The sequence below is a fragment of the Panthera onca genome, chromosome C2 (assembly GCF_046562875.1).
Source record: "Panthera onca isolate mPanOnc1 chromosome C2, mPanOnc1 haplotype 2, whole genome shotgun sequence".
Lineage (NCBI taxonomy): Eukaryota > Metazoa > Chordata > Mammalia > Carnivora > Felidae > Panthera > Panthera onca.
This window is the reverse complement of record NC_138347.1, coordinates 81,019,023-81,035,008: the sequence shown is the minus strand read 5'-3', so window position 1 is coordinate 81,035,008 and position 15,986 is coordinate 81,019,023. Positions and strand designations below refer to the sequence as shown.

The 15,986-nt window shown below is 48.3% G+C and overlaps 1 protein-coding gene across 1 annotated transcript; it reads left to right on the top strand.

Moving 5' to 3' along the window:
- Window positions 1-5,882: 5,882 nt before the first annotated feature.
- Window positions 5,883-13,076, top strand: AHSG (alpha 2-HS glycoprotein). Its single transcript, XM_060639486.2, has 7 exons — window positions 5,883-6,179; window positions 8,401-8,511; window positions 8,884-8,968; window positions 9,340-9,503; window positions 10,354-10,455; window positions 11,588-11,671; window positions 12,355-13,076. The coding sequence occupies exons 1-7, from the start codon at window positions 5,967-5,969 to the stop codon at window positions 12,679-12,681; spliced, it is 1,086 nt and encodes a 361-aa protein (XP_060495469.1). The 5' UTR covers window positions 5,883-5,966; the 3' UTR covers window positions 12,682-13,076.
- Window positions 13,077-15,986: the final 2,910 nt, after the last annotated feature.

Below are 15,986 nucleotides of genomic sequence, written 5' to 3'. Positions count from 1 at the left end.
TAATTTATTTATTCTTTTAATTGTTAACCAAGCTCAATACATTTTTCTATTTTTTCACCTTTCTTCAACTATAGCACACAGCCATGTTTTCTATTATTAAGAATAATGATTTGCTCACTTAAAGGCAATGCACAGCAGTCAACCTTCTCAGCTTTCTTTGGGCCCTCTGGTCTTTTGGTTTGGGGTTAATAGAGAAAAAAATGATTGGGCTAAATCTAGGCTCCATCGCTGTGTGATGTGGTCAAGTTGCAGAACCTCTCTGAGCCTGTAAAGGAGGAAAGATGAGAATAATAAAGCTCCTGTGGAGTTATGAAGAAAACACAGTGATTTCCACAGAATAAGGAGTCGCTAACACGAGCTCTGGTGGTGACATTTTCCTGAGGAGGAGCTATTCCAGCCTCAGAAAGCCTGATCTCCCCATTCTTTCTTTAACCCTATGGTGGTTCTAGCTTTTGCGAGACTGGACGTTTGCGTGGGTGTCAAGGCCACAGGGAATGGTAAGAACGGTAGGAAGTTTTCCCTCAAACAAAAGATAGTTTCTTTTGTGATCATGAAAAGCTAACCCCAAGGATTACTGTGTTCTTGAGGCAGATTTCACACATAGCATCACCAGCCAGAACGATTAAAGAACTTTCCTTGAAAGAGTAGAAAGATTTCTGTCCTGGGTTTAGATAAGGACTCTTCTCCAGGGCTGGGACTAAAGTGTGACACAGGAGAGGCCTAGGGTACAACACGGAAGGAGATGCAACCCTGAGGATGAGCGACTCCTTAAATTTTACACCTTCACCCTGGCCCTTGCCCCGCCCTAGTCCAGGATTACTCTTCCCCCATCGATCCCCTCAAATGCAGTTTCTTTTTGGGGTTTATATCTGCAGATCCAGGTCATGGTTATGGGTGAAGCTTGTGGAACTCTTTCCCCACCCAAAGAAAGGGAGTAATTAATCACCGCTGGTCGCTGTGACTTAATTTTTGCCACACTGAGTTCAGCCCCACATCTCCCAATTTTAGTGTGTTGGCACTGAGTACAAAGGGCTTTTTCCAAATTATTTCCAGGGCAACTGGTGCTAAGTTACCTTCACAGAAAACCCAATTGGTCCTTGGACAAGGGTAGTTTGTATTCCATTGACCGATGTTTTGGATTGGAGAAATAAATTCCAATCTGTCGTCATAAGACAAACATTATGATGATTTTGTATAATAATCTAGAGTTCTTAGCTGATGAGACGTTGCTGGGCCACGTGAGTCAAGGTGAGCTCCTTTACGGCAGATGGTGTCTTCTCATCACTCTACATCCAGGCACCTGACATCACAGATATTGGGTGTTCGATAAACGTTTGTTCCATGCCCATATGAATGAAGAAACACCAGGCTTACCAGAAATTAATACTCGGCCTTCTCTGGGCCGAGGCCCTTTAAGTACCAAAAAAGGGCAGAGCCAGAAATCCAGCCCAGCAATTAAAGCACCAACCCCTGCCACTTCCTCCCTGCGAAAACCAATTGTCCCTCTGCCTGCTGCTGACGTACACTTGTCGTGTTCTGTTGCATGAGAGAACGGGTTGCTAGCTCTCACCTCAGTTCTCAAAGCGTGACTCGGTATTACACCCCCTTCTAGTTCTATCCTTCCCCTCTGAGGCCTGTGTCTGCTGGCAGGGCCCCGACACAGGCAAACCCCGGCAACTCTGACCCCATGATCCTTCTTCTTGTCTTGGCTCTTGATTGGTAACTATGAATGCAATATCTGCCTTGGATTGGTTCAAATGCATCACTGCCCTGGTGGGGAGCCTTACTAACAACTGCAGAGGACCTGGTGCCATTTTCAGCTGCCATCTTGAGAACCCTGCCATCAGCCACACGAGGGCTCCATCCAGCAAGCTCTGCCCAGCGCCCTGCTGCCATGTCTGGCAGGCTGTTGACCCTCTACTGGCCCTTAGGCTCTCGGGCCCGTTCTCCTCAACCAGCTTTTGCAAACCTCTGATAACCTCAGCACACTCAGACATGGCTTAAATGGAAAGAGTATTGTCTTAGTACAGTGATGTGGGCCTTACAGATAAATGCACAGATAAGTAGTTAAAACAATGAGACGAATGACCAGAAAGTGGGGTAAATGCCCATCCCCAATTGGCATGCAAAAAAGTTGGAGCCAGGTGGATGAAACGAACCCAAGATCACTTATAAGTGCATGCACCTGGCATGTGAAAACCTTCCCAAGTTTGAAATTTGTGCCATGAGACACAGTGGATACCTGTAGCCCTCCCTTTGACACCCTTGGCTACAAATTTCTTAGAAAACATACCAAGATATCATCTATTTTCATTTTCATTTTCATTGTCAGTAGGTAAATGGCAACACTTCTATCTAAGGAAATTGAAAAAAAAAATCAGGGACCATTTTATTCGGCTTGACTCTAAAGTATTTCAGTTTGTAAGCATTGGGGCGCCTGGGGGGCTCAGTTGGTTGAGCATCTGACTTTGGCTCAGGTCATGATCTCACGGTTCATGGGTTCGAGCCCCGCATCAAGCTCTGTGCTGACAGCTAGGGGCCTGGAGCCTGTTTCAGATTCTGTGTCTCCCTCGCTCTCTGCCCCTCCCCCACTCGCACTCTGTCTCCCTCTGTCTCAAAAATAAATAAACGTTAAAAAAAAATTTAAAGTATTTCAGTGTGTAAGTATTAGACATATGGAGTAGTTGCAATAAAACCAAAGATACTCATAAAATACGTTTAAAAAGGGTTCTGATGATTTTTCCCATTGCTGAGTTCCTGTAAAAGTCAGCATGGAAACAGTAGCCGAGGAAATGAGACAACACCCGACCTGACCTACCAGTCAAATGGTGGAGATATAAATCGGCATGGTCTTTCTAATAGGCAATTTGGGCAGAAAAACTGAGAGCTTTAAAATTGTCCAAATTATTTAAACCAGTGATTTCACTGGTTAAGAATCCATCCTGCAAAAAGAACTAGAAAGCCAAAGATTCCTAAATAAAAAAGTTCATTGCAGCTTTCTCTGTGATAGTAATCAACTGAGAACAAAGTAAAAAAATACCCAACAATAAGCGAATGGTTACACTGTGATACACACGATGGAATCACAGGCACTCATTATGTTTTCTAAGTGTGTTTAATGACGTGGGAATATATTCAAATTGTAATGTTAAATGAAAAAATTAAGATAAAGTTTCATATGCACTATGATCTATATTATATTATTATATGTAAAATAATTACATATAATTCTTGGCATAGAAAAAAAGAGACAAGATGGAAATGCCCCAAAACATTGCCACTGTTAAAAAAGAAAGAAAGAAAAAGAAACATTGAGCTATGTATCTCTGGATGATGAGATTATGGATGAGTTTTGATAGGATTGATAGGGTGCTAGGTGAGATATTAATTGCTCTTTATTACATGCTTTCTTTTTCTACCATCAGTGAACCAAACCCATCCCTAGTGCTTTAGAAATTGTCACCCATGGAAGATCTAAGAACCAAGATACCAAAAGAGGTGCTCCAAATGCAAGAAAAAATGATCAAACTGAACATTTTTTTTTCTCCCTCCTCCCCACCCTCAGGTTGGGATGAGAGCTGAACCACCCCCGAACAGCGTGGAAATCCCAAATCAGAGACCCTGAACCTCACTTCAGGGGTGGGAGGCAGGGAAGGGGTGCATGGGTAGCACAGAGAGACATCACATCACGGAAGGAGTCCTGCCTAGCAGGATGGCACCAGAGCAGTGGTGGGGACATGACTGCAGTATCTAGATGGATGGGCTTAAAGGCAGCCTTGGGAAGCCCGCTACACCCTGGGTGGCCTCAATAGCCAAATTTTCCAAAGCTTAAAGAAGGGGGTAGTACTTAGCTGAAAAAAGGCCTCTGGTTTAGGAAGGGTCCCAGGGCTGAGACAAAGGGACGCCTGATCACAGGATGCAGGAGGGACATCTTGCTAAGGACGAGATGAGGCCAGCAGGACATTAGCTAGCTCGTGGGTGGACAGGCCAGCTGGCTGTGCCTGAGGACCAGATGAGATGGGTCACCTGGCTGAAGAGGCCAGCGCAGACCCTTACAGCACAGGCAAAGGCGGACACCCCTCTCTGCCCTTAACTAAAGGGTATTGCCTAAGTCTCCCCCTCCCCACTCAGGCTTCCTTCTAACCCCAGGGGGCCAGAAGCAGCATAAGGGGCAAACCTAAATGGGACTGGGCTGCAACTAAGCAGCCGAGAAATAAGGCCACCTATAACTGACCGGGTTAAATTTCACAAAAGGGGGCTCAGACTCAGAAATTCCAGTGTGTGTGTGTGTGGGGGGGGGGGGGGATACATTTAGATTTTATACACTCGAGCTTCTGACATATGAACTACGTACTCACTGCATATATTTTTCTGACTTCCCAGTTTTTAGTGATGGCCACATTTTGTAACTTGAAAGATTATTTAAAAAAAGAAAAGCACTGCGCCCACACAGAGGTGCTCATGAGTCAAAGCCCTGAAGGAAATAGGGCAGAAGGTGGATGAAAGGTCACCCTTGGTCCTGAGGATCAACTTGCCAGATGACCAGAGCTTGTGTTGTGTCTCTAAGAGCCAGGATGCCATTCTCGGAGAGAACGTGGAGTCCCGACCACAGCTTCTGAGTGTTTGTCATGAAGATTCTACAGGATGGTGTGAGCACTTGGGAGGGAGTGTGCCAAAAGTCCTTACGGTTGCCTTTTTGGCCATGTCATATATCCCCCTTACTTACCTCCAAGCTCCCAGAAAATTGATATGGATAAGCTTCCTTGTAGAAGGTCTCCTTCTTTCCCCGCCCCCCCCCCCCAAGAAAATGAAGTGTTGTCCTCTGAAACACTACTCAGACAACTGGGTAAATCTGTCTACCACATAATGGTGACCTCTAAATATGTGAAGAACAGGTAGGTCTTCATGTTAGGGCTTCTTTGCTCCAGGCTAAACCCAGCCAGGTCTCTCTGCGATATTTTCCAAGCCTCTCACTGCCGTGCCCACCCTCCACTGGGATTGGCAAGGGCCACTTACGAGCAGGGCCTGGAACACACACTGTGGCCCTGGGCTCTGGCCATCAGGACCTTAATTCGGCTAAGGCTGCGAAGGGCATCATGGAAGTGTTTGTATTCTTAGCTGCCCCAAAGCAGCTCAGCCTGCAGCGTGGGACTCAAGCCCAGAGCTTGGCCAAGGAAGTTTCTGTTAGACCAGGGCTCCCCTCCTCGCACTTGTGAACTGGCCGAGGCGCCAATGGCATCCAGCTACCCAGGGCCCAGGCCGTGCGTTCTGAAAGGGCAGCCCACCCCGCCCTGCTGCAGGGAACCCTCCTCTCACCCCTGTTCCACACTTCAGGCAGAAATCTTTCCCTTCCTCCCTTCTTTTCTTCAAGGACCTTACCCAAGGTCTCAGCATCTCCCAAAGCTCTCCCTGCTCACTCTAGATCACCTGTATCTTTGCTACATCTGTGGGCCTCGTTCTCCCTCCAGGAGGAGATAAGTCTCTTTCATATTAGACGACTTTATCACTTTGCTGCCGGGCCCTACTTTCCCCTCACGGGCCCCATGCCGTGCTCAGATCTCAGTAGAGGGCACTTCCTCTGCTGAACCCACAGTACTCCAGGGCTGGCTGTGCCGGCCCCTCCTCACCTTGCCTTGGTGCACGCCTCCTCCCCTCTGTGTTCCAAGCTGACTCCGGAGCATCTCCCCACCCCCTTCCACCTGCCCCCAGCAGCATTGACTTTGGCAGATTTCTTGGGGACCAGAGATGTCCTAACCTGTTTGCTTTTCCGGGGCTGATGTTTGCAAGGGTTTACTTGGAACCAGAACAGAAATCATCCCACGTCCTTATGCAATTCCCCCGGCAGGTTCTGACAGATAAATAAAGCCTTTGGCCCTCCATTGGTCTACTTTTCAGAGCAGAGCCCCTGGGTTGGTCCTGAGGCTTCCAGCCATCTGCCCACCTGCTAGGGTCCCTCTGGAGCAGCCATGAAGTCCCTCGCCCTGCTCCTTTGCCTTGCTCAGCTCTGGGGCTGCCATGCTGCCCCGCATATACCAGGTCTGGTTTATAGGGAACTGGACTGTGATGACCCAGAAACAGAGCAAGCAGCCCTGGTGGCCGTGGACTACATAAATAACCACGTTCTTCAGGGCTACAAGCACACCTTGAACCAGATTGACAAAGTGAAGGTGTGGCCTCGGGTAAGTGAGCCTTCTGTGTCTGAGCCGAAAGAACCCATGTGTGGAGCTCAGCTGGGCGTCTCAAAGATCACATCTCCCAACACAATGAAACTGCAGAGGGTCAAACTCTCTGATTTCTTCTCAGGAGTGGGGGAGGGGGCAAGTGGGGGAGCGAGACATTCTGAGCTGTGGTCATGGGTCTCAGAGGGTGCTGGATGGGGGTGAGGAGGTGTGTGGGACAAGAAGGGCTTCGAGGAATATTTTGAACAGCACAGGTAGAAAGTGCGGCTTGCCAGAAAACTCGATGCACAAGATGCAGGATTCTGGCTGATTGGAAATCACTTCTCTTTCTTTGCTTCGGTTTCTCTGGATGAAGACTGAGAATGAATGAAACTAGCATTTGACAGCCATCTACTGTGCGCCAGGCCCCTTCCCATACACGATCTCCTTACTCCCTCCCAGCCCCCAGTCCTGTGTGGTAGGTATTGTCCTTGTCTTACATGAGAGAAACCCGAGCCTCTGACAGTAGGGCATTTTGTTGTTGTTCAGGATCATATAACTTGTAAACATTGGGCTGGGATTTGATTCTGAACCCATGTTCCTTCCTCTACATGAGTTACCTCCCAAAGAGAGGTGCCCACCTCTCAGAAAGAAATCTTGGCATGAATGGCGTTTACCTCTTTACAAGCTAGACAAGTAATCGATGCAGTCTAAAGCCAGTGACAATAAAGATTAAGCTGGAAAATATGGCTTGTGGAACAGTCGAGAGATTTGGGGCAATGGGGAAAAGGTATATGTCTACTGCCTATTTTGAATTAGATTTTATATCTGATGAAGGATGATTCTTGCAGCAAACAATTGAATACAAGCCTTTCACGGGCAAGAACCAGTGTCACGTGCCATGAGAGATATCAAGCTGAACCATAAGAAATTTCTACTTTTGTATATTAAAACCAGTCAAATATTGGCATTTTAATGGTTCAGCCTAACATAAAATGAGAAAGACATAGCGCCTACAAGATATTTACAACCCAAAGGAGGGAATAAAGTAAGTATCTGGATGTCGGGACTAACCTCTGATCTCACGGTGGGACAAATATTTGACATCAGGATGGATTTTAGGAGGGCTGCAACTGTACTGACGCCCAGTGGTGGTTCAGAGGAAACACCCATGAGGTCAGGGGAAATAACACATAACATAAGCATTTGAGGGAAAAGTAAGGAACGGAGGTTGCAATCTTCACTAAAGGCAGAGCTTGACAGGTGCTTTCCTAGAGAAACCCAGGAGTACCTGCTTCTATTCCTGCAGCTGCGAGTGTCTTCAGGACGTTTAATTTGGGCACATCTGCACATCATAAAACACAGCTTCTCCTTGGCAAAGAGATCCCTAGGTTTCAGGTAGTAGCGAGTCAGGCAGAACTAAATGAGAGGCAATCAGAGCTGGGCTAAAAGAAAAAAAACAAACATACTTGTATATTCTGGATTTTCCAGCCTTTGCAGAAAGGATACAGAAACAGATGAACTGGCAAGAATAACCACAAGGAGTTTCAGGGCTCCCCTATCTGCCTTCCTTGCTATTTCTTCTAGACGGTACCACCAACTCACAGCTTCCGCAGTCTCAGAGGGAGGCTCGCGCTTCCCCTTCGTCTCCAGCAGGGGACAGTAGAGGGCAGCAACTAGGCAAGCCCAATGACAAACCGCCAAGGACAATTTTTCCTTTAGGAAGGAAAAGAAAATGGAGAAGGAGGGAAATTAGATGATGAGAGGGAAAGCAGAAAGAAGCAGAGGGAGGGATGGAGCAGATACAGGAGAGACCATTAAGGTAAGATATTATCCTACACCACCTTACTTTGCCACTTGATTGAGAAAAAACGAAAGCTGATTTTTTTCAAAGCGCCGATCGAAGCGTGAAATTTTCAAAGCGAACTATCAGTGCTCACGTTAGCTTCCAAGTAGAGCTCAGGGTGATGACTGTGGTTCCATCAACCCGTCCAAGGCCACGGTCCCTTCTTCCTTGCAAACACCGTCTGAGCTCGCGCAGCCGACAGAAGTAGACCTGAGAAGCCCTGGTCCCTGTCCTGCCCACAGGCCAGGTCAGAGCTCGGTGGAGGTGCAGACTAACAGTAGCAATGACCTGTCCCTCGCCTCTACAATAGGCGTTACTTCCAGCCCGCTGGGTGCTCACGCTCTCGCCCGCGCAACGGGATCAGGCCGCTCACTGCTTCATTCTGTGTCTCCGCAGCGGCCAATGGGGGAGGTGTTTGAGCTCGAATTAGACTTGCTGGAAACCACGTGCTACATACGGGACCCCACCCCCGTGGAAAACTGCACCGTGAGACAACTGATGGAGCATGTGAGTGCCCCGTTTAGAGTGACTGCAGGTGGTGCCCCAGCCAGGTCCCTGGTGGTTCTGCAAAGTGCAGGCCCCGTGTTGCCCAGCTCCCCAGCCTGCCTTCATGGCTAGCCAGCGTGCAGTCGCTAAAATTACCATTGGATGCTGCCTTCCCTGGGGCTGATTTTTACAACAGTTCAGCCCTCTTGTTGTAGCCCTTCCCCCACACCAGTGAACACCGTATGTCAGGGTCACCCGGTCAAGGCGATTTCATGAGGCTCATCTTTGACAACCACATCTGAGGGAGCGCCCCACACCCCAGCCCCGGGATCCCAGTGGAAAATGAAAGGCCAGCCCTCCTTCTGAGGCTTCACTGTGGGTTTATTTCTCCAGGCTGTGGAAGGGGACTGTGATTTCCAGGTGCTGAAACAGGATGGCCAGTTTACCGTGTTGTTTGCAAAATGTGATTCCAGTCCAGGTAGAGATGATGATGATGATGATTGTTCTTATTTTTACCTTGTGGAGTGAGGAAAGGACCTGCGTTGTTTTCAGTGTAACTAGTTTGAGCTTCCTTGTTGGTGAGGAAAAGAAGGGGCCAAATCTCCCGGGATCTGGAATTGTAAAACTGTTTTTTTAAGGAGCTGTTGTCACTGGAGGTGGAAATTGCCCCTTGGCGAGAGGGGCTCCTGCCGAAATGTCAGCATGACAGGAGCCACCTGAAGGTTTAGTAAGAAGCAGAGAAAACACCTGAAGCCATTTGGAGCATGTCCTAGGCCTTGCAAAATAAGCAGAGCTGGGGTGAACGCTTTGGAGAATTACAACCCAGATTCGATTTCTCTCTGGGCGTAGACTCTGCGGAGGACGTGCTCAAGGTGTGCCCACAGTGCCCCCTGCTGGCCCCGCTGAACGACACCAAGGTAGTGCACGCAGTAGAGGTTGCCCTGACCGCGTTCAACACTCAGAGCAATGGCTCCTATTTTCAGCTTGTGGAAGTCTCCCGGGCTCAACTTGTGGTAAGACTGAGGCCCTCGGACAGACGGGGCGGTTTGGTGGCACTTGGGGAATGTAGGTGGTGAAACAGCGGGGAGGGACGGAGCAGGTGCAGAGGCAGTGACAGGAAGGCAAGGTGGGTGGTGAGAAAAAGGAGAGAAAGTATCCTTAGGAGTATGAGCGATATGAGGACACCGGGTGTCCCGAGGACCCAAAGAACCCTCGGTACGTCACCCCTGCTGAGTCACTCTGACAGCCGCTGTCTGCCCTGGCTTCCTCAATACTAGCTAACACCAGGGCTCGCTGTGCAGCGAGTGGGAGTTTCGACATTATCCAGAAGCACTCGCTCTAAATTCCCAGGGTGCCACGTCTTTATCACGCCTGGCCACCCATCAGCCACGGCCCTCTCCTAGCTAAGACTTAGAAAGGTGGGCATGTAGTGGCAGGATCCCACAATGCCTTTTGGATCACGGAAACACACCGAACCGCACAGTGGACCGTTCAGCACACCGGAGCGCCACAGAATTCTGGTATTTGAGAAATGTGGCCTCCCGGCTGCCAGCCGCAGCATCCTTGGCAATACATGACAGGTATAGGTGGGGAGGCTAATTAACCGGAATCTGTGGTTCTCCCAACACCCCCACCCCAGACTACACCAAATAGCGTTATTTTAGCAGTGTGAGCGTCCCACGGTAACCGCCCTGGGTAAGCCACCGGGGCCATGTTTCCCGGCCAGGCGGTGGGGTCCACGCGAATGTTGTTCCCGGGAGTGTGCAACCACACAGCCCTGGCTGCTTCCCTCCGGCCTCTCCTTCCCTGCCTTTTCTGGTTGAGTCACGTGGCCTCACATGCATTTTCATTTGTTCCCATCAGCCTCTTCCGCCTTCCACGTACGTGGAGTTTGCGGTGGCTGCCACTGACTGTGTTGCTGCAGAGGTCACGGATCCAGCTAAGTGCAACCTGCTGGCAGAAAAGGTGAGCAGGCCGGGGGCCCGGGGATGGCCGAACTGGTTGTAGCACAGAGGATCCTGGGAGCAATTGGTGTTGGGGGGCTGGGGAGAAAGAGGTCACAGTGAAGAATACCCGCTCCCTGGGGGGCTGGGTCATGCCAGGCCCTCCTCTGTAACGTGGCCTTCCCCCTCACCAGCTGTCACCAAGTCATCTCACCCACTGGAGGTCCCTGGAGGTAGGAGAAAGGCAGAGGCTGTTTCCTAATGAGGCCGGGTCATGCCCAGCTGCCAGGAGTGTGTTGTAGATTTTCTAGATACACCTCTGATATGAAACCTTTCAAGTCCACAGTGCGGTAATGTCCACCTCTAGGAATTTATCCTAAAGAGATCACCAGAGATGTTCGCCAGGAATAGACCTAAAAAGATGATTCATCACGGATTCAAAATGACCCCCAAAAGACTCAAATGTCCAACAGGAGGGGATCATGGAACAACATGTAAATAGAAAATTATACAGATCTTAAAAAAATACGTTTTGAAAGAATAATGAATGATAGAAGAAAGTGTTATTATAGTGAGTGAAAAACGGGAGACAAAATGACGTAGTCACAATGATCCCAATTTTTTAAAGTTTATTTATTTATTTTGAGAGAGAAAGAGAGAGAGAGAGTGGAGGAAGGACAGAGAGAGAGAGACGGAGAGAGAATCCCAAGCGTTGACTGTGCAGGGCCTGACACAGGGCTCAATCCCACGAACTGTGAGATCATGCCCTGGGCGGAAATCAAGAGTCAGATGCTTAACCGACCGAGCCGTTCAGGCGCTTCACAATGATCCTAATTTTTAAGTGATTTTTTAATATATCTAAAAATAAGTAGAGAATACATATATGTTAACAGAAGTTCTCCTGGGTCACCACTCCTTCTGGGATTACGGGTGATCTCTTACAATCTCAGAGCATACCTGTATTTCCAACCTTCTGCTTAGAGTTACGTACTGCCTATCTTCTAGAGACAGAAACTAGAGTACTTCAGGGGAAAAAATGTTAAAAGATTAAGCATTTAGTTGTTTCCCCTCTGACTTGGAGTGTCAGTGAAACTTGGGGGGAGAAAATCCGCTTTTTAAGCCAGTTCCAATAGCTTCTCTCTTTCTGTGGGCAGCAATATGGCTTCTGTAAGGCAACACTCACTGAGAAGGTGGGTGGGGAAGATGTTGCAGTGACCTGCACCGTGTTCCAGACACAGGTAAGGGCATCATGGATATACCTGCCCTCATCTTCAGAATACAGTGATGCCTTAACAGTTATGCAGTGTGTTAGTAATTACAGGGCATTTGCTGCCCTGCCCTTCTGAGCCCCACAGTATAAGTAGCTGTGGGGTATATGTAATCATCAACAAATGAAAGCGTGTTTTAGCCACGCCTCCCCCTCCCAGGAGCTAGTGGCTGCAGGGTAGAGCCCATCCTAGGGAGCGGTTGACAAGTGAGCCTTTCTATTTGCAGGGGGTGGGGGTGGTATTCTGAGCCGGACAGAACAGGTGGCCAGATATGCCTGGAAGCTCCCAGTGGCTGCAGGTGTAGATGATAAGGAGGGGGACACCGCTGGGAAAAGCTGTAAGGCAGGATGCTTTTGCTTGTGGGGTGGATGTGTGAGTCCACTGATCCCAAGATAATTGGTGAGAAAGGGGCTGGCTACCAGAGGCCAGTTACCCCTCCCTTGTGGCCCTGATGACAATCCTTTGCCCCTAGGTAGTTGTTTTTTTTTGTTTGTTTGTTTTGTGTTTTTTTTTTTTTTTTTTTTTTTTGCCAGATTCCTTGCAAATGAAAATTATTACTTTGAGAGAATTGGGTGGGATTCCATCCAGAAGCGTGGGGGGCCTTGCTTGGGAGGAGAAAGGTAGCTAACATATAGAAATGGTCCTCTCTCCAGCCTGTGCTCCCGCAACCCCAACCAGATGGCACTGAAGCGTCCCCCGTGGCAGACTCAGCTGTACCTGCACCTCCTCCGGCTGACCCGCCTGCAGCTGCCCTGGTGGTGGGACCTGTGGTGGTGGCAGCCCCCCAGGCACCCCTGCCGGGACACCGGACCCACTACGACTTGCGCCATTCCTTCATGGGTGTGGCCTCAGTGGAGTCAGCCTCAGGAGAAGCATTCCACGTGGGCAAAGTACCCAACGTGGCGCAGCCTAGCGTTCCTGTCACTGCTGGTCCAGTGGTCCGTCCTTGCCCAGGGAGAATCAGACACTTCAAGATCTAGATGTCAGAGATGAAAAGATTTGGCCCAGGAACATAGCCACCATTATTGTCCAAGTCTGGGTATGGGTGGGGCCTCGTTTGCTATCAAAGCAGGTGCTACACTGGTCTAGATGAATATCAAGTCTTCAATCCCAACTCCTCTTCATTTTTCAGAGGATGGAATCAGGGGCGGGGGGAGGGGGTGGTGGCAGTTCTGTGTCATGGAAGGTATAAGGCTGGCAACTTGATCGTCATTGTTTTGATGCTTGGCCACTACCATTGTGTTCTCTGCCTTCTTTGACCTCACAAAAATGATTGAAACTGTGACTTTGAGAGGTGCTCTTGTCAGCCTAATATTAGCTTATAAATAAAAGTGACTGAAGGACCTTCCTTATTAGAGAAGGTTCTAAGCTGAAATGTGGTCATGATTATTGCCTATTCCCTCCAGGCTCACATGTGTGGTCTGTCTTCAAAACAAACAATCATGAATGTCCCTAAGCAAAATCAAAATGAAAACAGAAATAAAATGGAACAAAAATCAGCCATATTACTATGCACAAGAAAAATGATGAGACCAGGATCTGCTCACAGGTCATAGAACATGCTCATTTCCTTATGAGAAAATCATTCTTTTCATTTCATAAGAGTCAGAAAATGTTGCTAAAGGAGGACCCAGGGCCTGAACTTTGTACAAACCAACTATTGGTTTTCCCCAATATCCAGGTAAGGGGTGATCTGCAATTAACACAGGAGCCTCACTTTAAACATATCTCTTCATTATTTTTTTTTTTTTGAGAGAGAGAGAAAAGGAGAAAGCACACACAAGCAGGGGAATGGAAGAAGGAAAGGGAGAGAGAGAATCTTAAGCAGGCTCCATGCTGAGCACAGAGCTTGACATGAGGCTGAAACTCATGACTGAAATCATGACCTGACCCGAAATCAAGAGTCAGACGCTTAACCAACTGAGCCACCCAGGCTCCCCTATCTCTTCATTTATGTTTAAAATAACTGTTGATGGTACTGTATCCACTTCATTCTGTGATAGAGGACTGGTCTTTCGAGCCAATCCATTCTAAGACTTCAAGTTAAAGCTCTGGTTTATAGTATGAATACAGGAGGGATACCTGGACAGGTAAATCCAGTGAATGTTTGTAGATACTATCCAAGTGCTCAGATTGCATAAAGGAATTAACAGTGCATATAATAGAATGGTGTCTAGACAATTTCAACATTTTGTCTACCACCATTAGGTGGTTCTGCACCACCTAAATAATAGGCCCATCCAGACATAATTTTAAAGGGGAGATTATACTTCAATAAAAGGTGCTAAGGACAAAAAAACAAACGGTTGAGTTGCTTCCCTTGAACCAGGAGACTGGATCAAGGGCTGATACCATATTACTCTTGCCTAGAGGTTTTGCCAATATTCCAGTAACCAGAAGGAATGGCCAGGAAGGCAGGAAAACCACTACGTATTTCAGAAGCCTGGGAAGATGAGGAAGGTATGGTCAACTGGGCTGAATGCCGCAGAAAGAGCAACAAGAATGAGGACTGAGAAAAATCCACAGGTTAGTTGATGATTTGGAGGTCATGGTGACCCCTGGCAGATGTGGTTTCATTAGGAGGATGAGTGTCAAAGCCTGCCTGCGGAGGGTTGGCTGGTGGGATATGATCAGGAAATAGAGGGGCACGTGCATTCTCCTCTTTCAAGCAGTTTGATGGTGAAGAGTGGGAGAGATAGGATGTAATCCAAAAATATAACTGGGTCGAGGGAAGATTTCCTTTTCAGGAATGAGGATTTTTAAGCATATTTAGGGCACACTATGGGAAGACAGGGAAGAAGAAAGACAGAGATGATGGGGCAGGGTGCCAGGAGAGAGATTTAGTAGAGAGCTGGGAACAGGAGGGTTTGAACAAGTCTGCCAAGGAGTCTGGTCCTTCCTTAAGGGAGCTTGCAAGAGGATCCTGAAAAGGCACCTTTCACTCAGTACCAAAAGAGACTCATGCACTTTCCGCCCTTGCTACACAGGTACTGCTATGAGGGAGCACATGGAGAACTAGTGTTTTCCAGGGCAGGTGGTTGATACCCAACCCAGCATAAGTGAAAGGGGAATGTTACTGTGCTGGGTGCTAGGAATTCAGATGGATGAGTCCTACCTAAGGCACAGCCGGGTCCAGTGGTTCAAAAGATACCATCTCTCCCCCGCCTCCATGACGCTTTCAGTCATAGCTGGGATGGCTCCTGTCAGCCTCACACCTACAACAGCATCAGTGCCTAAGCCTGAAGAAAGAGAGAGGGCTAAAGGAGGAACTCGTCGGGGGAAGAGTAGGCACAAAGGCCTAGAGGCAGGAAATAGGTCTATGTGGCCCTGGATGAGAAAGGAGACTGGACTGAAGCAGTTAAGAAGAGGAAGAGGGCTTTAGAAGATGAGGGTGAAGAAGTGGATGGGGCCAGATCATGAACAGCTTTGAAGTCCCCAGAAGGAGTTGGAGTGTTGTTGTCAGTGCAATGGGAAACCACTTAAGGTTTGAAGTAGGGCAGTGACATAATCTGATTTATGTTAAAAGACCCCCCAGGCTCTGTGGCCCTCAACCTGGAGCTGGGTGAGGTGGAGCTGAGGGGTGTCACCTTTCCCCCAGAGGGACATTTGGAAGTCAATGGACGCATTCACCTGGGGTTGTACCGGACAGAGGCCAAAGATGCTACACATTCTGAAATGGACAGGTCAGCCCCAATAATGAATCATGTTGTTAGATGCTGTAGGGGAAAATAGATTGTAGCTGGGCCAGAGCAGCCACAGGATAGGGAAGGACTGGAGCTTTCTAGGGCAGAAATAAGTGTGTACCTCAATGTAAGGTGGTGGACAGGAGAGGTGAAACTAGGATATAATTTTCAGGTAGAAATCCTTGGAGCGCCTCATGGATTTGATATGGGGGTAAGAAAGGGGGTGTGTGAAAGATAACTCCTGGATCTGTGGCTTTGCAAACTGGGTAGATGGTGGTGCCATTCACTGAGGCAGAGGGAACTGGTTCATTTCATGTGAGTTACCTCCTCTCTATGCTTTCCTCTCTGTCTTGAAATTGTGCCCTTGATTTTTCTGTGTCAGGCTAATAATGCCTCAATCTCATGGCTCTCAAGGAAGCAGTGAATCTGACAGACCTGAGTGACCTGGGCCAAGCTGCCTTACCTTTCACCCATCATTGTCCTCGTCCTACAACCAGGTGTATACAGCAGCCTGGCAGGGTGATAGGATTCAATGAGATGCTGGAAGTATATGCTTAGAGCCTTCTTGACATGTTCTAGGTTCTCAGTAAGTGTCCTCCCTC

What these genes read in the sequence shown, in the direction of transcription:
- AHSG (XM_060639486.2), top strand. Translation starts at nt 5,967, where the DNA reads ATGAAGTCCCTCGCCCTGCTCCTTTGCCTTGCTCAGCTCTGGGGCTGC. An exon ending in TGAGACAACTGATGGAGCAT is followed by an intron (nt 8,512 to 8,883) that starts GTGAGTGCCCCG and finishes TTATTTCTCCAG; the next exon opens with GCTGTGGAAGGGGACTGTGA. An exon ending in AAAATGTGATTCCAGTCCAG is followed by an intron (nt 8,969 to 9,339) that starts GTAGAGATGATG and finishes CTCTGGGCGTAG; the next exon opens with ACTCTGCGGAGGACGTGCTC.